At 38.9% G+C, this 7,849-nt stretch overlaps 1 protein-coding gene across 1 annotated transcript; it reads right to left on the bottom strand.

The window, feature by feature from the left end:
* Nucleotides 1-1,171: 1,171 nt before the first annotated feature.
* LOC103721495 (uncharacterized) lies at nucleotides 1,172-2,762 on the bottom strand. Its single transcript, XM_008811736.4, has 3 exons — nucleotides 2,523-2,762; nucleotides 2,346-2,421; nucleotides 1,172-2,248 (listed from the first exon to the last, which is right to left on the bottom strand). Exons 1-3 carry the CDS (start codon nucleotides 2,544-2,546, stop codon nucleotides 1,602-1,604), a joined length of 747 nt encoding a protein of 248 aa, XP_008809958.3. The 5' UTR covers nucleotides 2,547-2,762; the 3' UTR covers nucleotides 1,172-1,601.
* Between the last annotated feature and the right edge of the window lie 5,087 nt (nucleotides 2,763-7,849).

The raw sequence follows: 7,849 nt of genomic DNA on the forward strand, positions 1-7,849 counted from the left end.
GAATCGTAACAAGGATCCCAGGGCACTCGGACCACAGGTGCAAAGAATCTCGGATCGGACGAGCACAGAACCGAGCTACCTCCAATGAGATCCTTTACGTAAATAAATCCTCCATATGAGAATATAAAAAGAAGGGAATAGAGAGTCGAACCCACAACCTTATCCACATCAAACCGACATACCAACCATCCAAGACATACTCCCTTTTTAATATGGGCCCGAGTCCATATTATGCCACTATAAGGGTTCGATCCGAGTGCACCGTGGTTAATATGGGCCTAGAGATCCTTATTCCCTGGGAAGAACTGTAGCCTTACCCAAACTCTGGTCAATTCTGTTAGCCTTATTGGCCCTTATTTCTCCAATTAGTATTCCTAGTTTTATAATTAAAACTAGGAGGTGTCTCCATAAACCTCTGGACCATCACTCTCTATTCCATCTTGCAGGGGAAGACACACCCTAAGAGTTCCTGTTATATAGTGTCATGGGTACATGTACATACATAGGTATGCATGTATGTATGTACCCATGTTACTATATATATGTGTGGTAATTATATGTAACTCACTGTGGCCATGAGGATAGTGGTTCTATAGTTTTGCTTATAATTTGTTCCAGCATGGGTACAAATGTTGGACGAGATCCCAGGTCTAGAGATCATGACCTATTACGGTCGCTGAAACCATGCTAAAAGCCCACATAGCTTTTAAGTAAATGCGCCTTCTATAGACCAACAGCGTAGCAGATTGAGTGGTCTCCTATACGGCTTACCATTCAGGCGAGTTTATCTGAGTGGACCGAGCTTTTGTTCTGTCTTATCTGCAGTCTCTTATACTTTCTAGCTATTTGGACAACCCCACACTTGATGTGTGTGAGTCGCCAATATACCAAAAAAAAAAAAAAAAAAAAGGCCACACGGCTTGTTATGCTACTGAAAAATCATAAAACCATCACTGGATTAACTCAGCGAGTTAACTAACGAAAAGATGAGGGGGGTGCAGCCCCTGAGAAAGCTGATGGACTTATTTTCCATGAAGACCTTAAGGTTCTCAACGTGCTTAGACCATTGACTGCAAATGAAGGAATAACATGTCTCTTTCTAGGACGAAACTATGCGGTGATAGATTCTAAGAGCTCCATAGAATATCAAAATTTGATGGCTAATGGCTTTCTAGCTTTATTCCAGTGGTTAGCTACCAAACGCTAAGTAAACATCCATTCTTTCTGGTGGCGATGAGGTTTAAAAAGTCAAAAGAATCCCAAAAGTTGGATACGGACTTGGAGGTTTAACTAAAACCAACCTTTTCCTCCCTCTTCTTCACGCTAGATCTCCCAAAAGTTTGTGGTAAAGTATTCTATAACATCGCCACTTGAAGCTTCTACCGACAAGGAAATGAAGTGAGCCGCAAAATAAGAATGATACTAAAGGAGTTAACCCTTCAAGGTCATAATAGACAGATTCAAAAGGGAGGCATGCGCTCCTTTCCTTTTTCCCACTAAATTTTACCGCTGAAATCCAATGTCACCTCATATCCTCATCTGATCTAAGCTTACAACAGGGAAAATTTGAACTGCTGCCGAACTGGAGCAAGCAGAAATCTTCACATGATATGACACCCCGCAGTGTTGTCCTCATTGAAGTAGTCGGCGAAGCCCATAGCTTGCGACTGCACTGGTGGAGCGTGATGCACTGGTGGTTCATAGTAGTAATGACCCCGAATGCAATAAGGCTGGGGGCCGGAGTAGGCATTCATTGTATAATACGGCATCAGAACTGCAACAGGCTCCACTGGATAGTAAACCCCAGCATGAGATGCCATTAGGTTAGCACTATTTTGGGCCATTGTCGGCGCCACCGCACAATTCACCTGAGGAATAGCAGGATACAAGCTCTTTGCCACCTCAGGAGGAACGAAGAGGTCATTACTATCATTAATCTTCATCTTTCCCTTCTCATCTTTCTTGTTGCTGTCGTTTCTCTTGTCGGCATCGCCAGTTTTTGAGGTCTTCTCAGCTGCAGAATTAGATTTCTCTGTATCAGTGGCTTTTTCTTTCCCACTAGCCTTCTCTGCTTTCTTGTCGCTTGTGTCAGAGTTATTCTCTTCTTTTTGTGGCATCTGGGTCTCCTCGGGCAATATCTCTGCTGTCTTGCCAATCTTCGCCAACTTCTTAACAAGGACTGGGGCATCGATGTTGCCGGTGACAGTTACTCTGGGAAGTGTGGAATGGATCTCTGTTTTTAGAACGCCTATTTAGATATGAACAATTGAAGTTAGAAGCTTTAACAGAGCAAGGATCAACAGAAGAAAGAAAGAGAAGCAAATAAATGGTTTGGAGGTCCATACCTTTAACGCTTAGCGCCTTCATCACCTTTCTCCTGCAGCCCTCGCAGCAATTGACGGAAACCTTTAAATCAACTCTCTGGACAAAAGCCGGCGATTTTAGAGAAAGAAAGGATAGAAAGAGAGAGAGAGAGAGAGAGAGAGAGAGAGAGAGAGAGAGAGATTTTCGTCATGCGTCACCTTTACGTCCTCCTCCTTGGCCATGCTTTTTTGGTTTGCTAATGAAAGGAGATCTTGGGGCAGCTTAATATGCTCTGAGGAGAGCAGGGGAAGCAGAGCTTTGGGAACAGAATAAAAAAGTAGGAGAGATGTTTGAGGTGATGTACGTGAGGTTTGTTATGGCTTATTTATAGGCAAATCTTTGTAGGGCCATTGAGGGAATTCCAGAGTTTTTAAACTTATTTGGCTTGTTTATTTTTTTTATACATATTGGAACAACTCATGAAATGTACGTAAAGGAATTAGAAGGGCACGTAGGTACTTTAAGACCTCCGTTGCCCTCCTACTTGACTTAAGGACACAAAATTATTCCTTTTGATTGGAGAAATATTTAAAACATCAGGGGTATTCCAGACATGATACACCTCAACTTGGCTTGCCGACTGTTCGTTGTTCTCATATTATTATAGGAAAGGGTTTGGGAACCGAGTTAGAGCGCATGTGAACGAATCGAGAGGGTTTTGTGGACAGCATGGATTCTACTTGATTTACAACTAATACGACGTACTCGTAGAATTGTTGTCAATAAGTTACGTCAAAGTATTGTGAGCAAATATGATACCGTGGAAAAGCGTGGCATACGCTCGCAGAAGTGCAACACATACATTCTAGCGTGGGTAAGAATAAAGTGCCTGGCTCAAATAAACAAGATGATAGGAAGTGTAAAGGATTCTAGTTGGACCAACGATTTATTTTATTGATGACGTCTCCTCTCAAAGAGAATAATGTTGATGATGTACGTTGAATCGATTTTTGGAGGCTTCACAAGTTCAAAAGGTACAACACCTTTTCTTTTCTTGTGGAGATAATCTTCAACCCAAGCCGTTTGGCATTCTTGAAGCTGGTAAACTTTATTATGTTGCATAAAGTTCCAAGGAAATTTCAATCTACTTTAAAAGCAGACTTTTGTAGTGATTGGAAGATGTTCAGAGATGCGGTCCAACAAAAAAAAAAATGATATCTTGATTGGAGGTAAAGGTGCAACTTGGGTCAAGTGCAATCCAAGCCCACATCAGTCCAATCTGCTTATTGGATTAGGTTAGTCTGGGAATTTCTTCAATGCAGAGTTTTGGCTTGGTTCAATAATTGAAACTCCCATAAATTCAGGTGGAGTAGTGATCTTGATCCCCCCTCCATTATTCACAAAAGAAAAAGAAAGAAAAAACATCAAAGCCGACTTAAATTGGGTAATTAGGTTGACAGTTAGCTTAAATCCAACCCCAAATCAGAACTAACTGAGTATAAATTAACCAATATTGGCCAAACCTGATGAATAATTAAATATGACACTTATTTATTTCTATATATTTTATATACCCATAAGATCAGGCCCTAAATGGGCCGTATTGGGCTGAAGTCAGGCCCAACCCACTTCAGCCTATGGCCTGAGGAGGAGCTAGATTAGAGCATCGTAATCGCGATCCTCTGCACTACTTTCCGCAGCGTGACCGGGGGCGGGATCCGTGGTAGCCCTGTAGCAACCCCCGGTAGCCCCATGATAGCTCCACAGCCGCCGATCACGGTCAACCATCGCGAGAATCGCAGCGGTGAACTAGCCACGAGCCATTAAAAAATCCCTTTATAAAATCCCCCTTTTTCTCGACCATCGAGCCACCATCTTTGATCAACTCTCCTCCCTTCTTCTCCTTCTCCAGTGACCGGGGTGCGCCTCGGCCAAGCATTGCCGCCGAAGTCCATTCCTTTTCCCTCTAAGACCACGGACAACTTTGTTATTTTTTTCCTTCACCCTGTTTCGAGCTCCACCGCCGCTAGCTGCCGGATCGAGCCGCACTTGGTGAGATATGCTACTTTTGTCGACCGTCGATAAGCTCCCTTCCCTCTACTCTTCCATTCTTGGCCGAATCAAGCCATTTTCCTCCTCTATTTTGGGCTAAACCGAGAACGCTCTTGGTTTTCCTTCTCGCCGGCCGCCGCATGCTGCCGACGAACACCAAGGCCCAACAACTGTGGGACCTTCCCTCAGCTCTCCTCCCTCTCTTCCGTCTTTTTCTTCTTTCTCCTTGGTTTCCTAATAGGAAGAAGAGCATTGTGGGTCGTGATCATTTTGGGCCTTGTTCATCCATTGCAGGTCGTGATCATTTAGGGCTGTGTTCATTCACTTTGGGCCATGTTCATCCATTATGGGCTGTGATAATTTGGATTGTGTTTATTCATTCTGGACCATATTCATTCATTGTGGGTCGTGATCATTTTGGACCTTATTCATACATTATGGGCCATGATCATTTTGGGCCCTGTTTATCGATTGTGGGCCGTGATCATTTGGGTTGTGTTCATTTATTTTGGGCCATGTTCATCCATTGTGAGTCGTGATCATTTGGGTCAAGTTCATTCATTTTGGGCCCTGTCTATCCATTGTGGGCGTATTCATTTTGGGTCGTGTCCATTCCTTTTGGGCCCTATTTATCCATTGTGGGCCGAGTCCATTCATTTTGGGCTATGTTCATCCATTGCTAGTTGTGTTCATTTTGGGCCGTGTCCATTCATTTTGGGCCCTGACATTCATCATAGGCCGAGTCCATTCATTTTGGTCCCTATTCATCCATTATGGGTCGTATTCATTTTGGATCATGTCTATTTATTTTGGGTCATGTTCATCCATTGTAGGCTGATTCCGTTCATTTTGGGCTATATTCAACCCTATCTTGAGCCAAGACGAAAAAAAAAACTAGTCCCTGACTCTCCTTAACCGAATGGATCTAGACTTTTTTCTTAATGGTCGATCCAAGCCACTCAGACCAAGCCGGTGATCAGGATTAGACCAAGATTTGGATCGATATTCTCTCTTTAAGCCTCTTTCTCTCTCTAAGCCAGACCCCAGGATCTTAGTTCAAAGCCCTGAGTTTTTTTTTGCTCAGATCCAAATTGACCCATGGGTGGACGCCTCGCATCGCCTCAATATCCGAGTGGTAGATCAGCCCATTACTTCAACCCCAACTAGATTTGACCATTCTTTATCTTCATCATTGAATCCTTCTTACTTGGATCGACCTGTGCAGTCGGGCACAATCACCTACCCGCACTGATCTAGGGACATGAAGTCATTTTTTAGTAGTATTTAATTTTGACTTCTGGAATGATGTTAAAATTAATAATATTTTAATGATATTAAACATGTGCACCTAACTCGTTTGTTTGAAGTGGGATTAAAAAGCGAGAAGAGGAAAGTAATCGAATGCTTCAAAGTGTATTTTTCAAGTTATTTGGTAAAATAATTATTAGTTGCTTCAATTTTAATATATGTTTTATGCTTAGTTAAAATGGGCCGAGCATGTTAATAATTAATTTAAAATTTATGTTATATGCTATGAAATCTGAAAATTGTAACTACGCAAATTATAAAAAATCTATTTTCTATGTATATATTCTCAGGATGGCTATGATTTGGCCCTGCAAATGGAGATTATTCGTTAGGTCTATTAAGTTGTAATCTGTGAGAAACTAGTTTCGACATTGCACCACCGATGATTAGAATAGTGATATTTGGACATCATTAACATCGGTGATTAATAATAGTGATTTTTGGCACTTTGTGTGACCTATGCCACTGGGTTACATGGTTATAGCCTATTGATGTTAAAATTTTAGTATCAGTTTATAAAAACAATATTAAATTTTAAAAAAATATGTATTATTGATAATTTATTTTTTAATCATTATTTTATATTTTAATTAAATTTTTTGCATGTTTTGACCCCACTTTGGGTTATTAAGTTATTTACTAGGCTAGTGTAGTTTATTACTATATTTCTTTATTTTTCATATCTAAATGTATAGACGCAGGATCCCTCAGAACTTGGAGAGTATGCTAGATTTCCTAAAGATTCTTTCTATTATTGGAAATTTAGTTATACTAGTTACAATAGTTGATTTATGTTAGCACATGTTACATTAAAAATATTGTGAAAATGATTTGAATAAATTATTGATTAAATAATTTTTTAGAATTTGCTTTGATTTGATCTGTAGCTTTGCACACCTATATGGCCCGCCATATATGTGTGTGGCATCTATGGCGCTTCGAGTTTGAAGCGGGATAGATTTAGTAGTATCAGAACTTAGGTTTAAGATTACTAAGGATCGTGATTGAAATAGTCACATGGAGTTCAACTTTTAGGATTCTTAGGTTCATCAAAAAGTTTAAGAGATGGGTAAAAACTAAGCAATGAGACAAACGTCTTTGTTTGCTTAAGTTATTGATAAATTTGTGTTATCTTATATGAATTTTGTTTGAGATGTTTTTTAAAATTCGAATGCTTGCTAACTGTGTGCGCAACCAAAGTATGAATGAACTATTTTGGAAGTTTTCTCGATAGAGCAATTTGTATTTCAGGTTATGATTAAATTAGATTCTGATTAAAATTAAGTGGAGTACTAGCCATGGAATATTATTGTACATTGTAATTATTTGTTTATTAGTATATAAGTGATTTTGGAAGTTCAACTTAATATAGGGTATTGTGATGCTACTTCTAACTTGAAGTTAATTATTTTGGTGGCAAGTTAAGGTTCATTTATAAAATATTGTTTAAGGTTTGGGCTAGATATTTTTTTATGATATTCATTAAAATATTCTTCGAGGATTGAAATATGTACGGAGATCATGCATGAAACTCTTATGTAGAAGAAAAATATATTTGGGATGAGACTCTAGAATTTTCTTTGGCTTTACCTAGAATTTGAAATTTTAGATCTTTTCAAATTACAATGCAGATTGGTATTTTATTCGGAAGTTATTTCATAAATTACAAGAAAGTTATTCTGTGATTTAGAAACGTTTTGATGGTTTTCCATGTTACGGAGAATTTCGTTGTCAAAGAAAAGGAATAGTGTTTTGATTCCTGACTAATATGGGTATCATTGTGTTATTAGTAGGTTCTTCTATCAACTATGTTAAAAAAAAATCTAGCATCTAAAGTTTAGGATGAATAGAATGTTAGTTTCTGCATTAGCTGATCTTAGATTTGAAATGTTTTAGTATAGATCTCTTTTCTCTTAGATTTATAGTTTATACTTTTGAAAGAATTCAAGAATGATCATCAATCTTGAAGGATATTTTACACTCAAATGTTCTACTAACGATAAAGTACAGTAGTTATGATCTTGTGATAAATCAACAAAATTAATATTAGTTGATTTTTTTTGACAAAAAAAGGGAGACAATTACTAAAGGACAAAATAGTTAATAAATCTATGTTGTCTTGAGTGGATCCTCTAAGTTAAGGTAGATTGGTCTCTTTGTTTCGAATAGTCTTGTAGATTTACAA

The sequence above is a fragment of the Phoenix dactylifera genome, chromosome 11, assembly GCF_051530095.1.
Source record: "Phoenix dactylifera cultivar Ajwa chromosome 11, Ajwa_hap1_PhDact_Kaust_v1.1, whole genome shotgun sequence".
In the NCBI taxonomy this organism is placed as follows: Eukaryota; Viridiplantae; Streptophyta; class Magnoliopsida; order Arecales; family Arecaceae; genus Phoenix; species Phoenix dactylifera.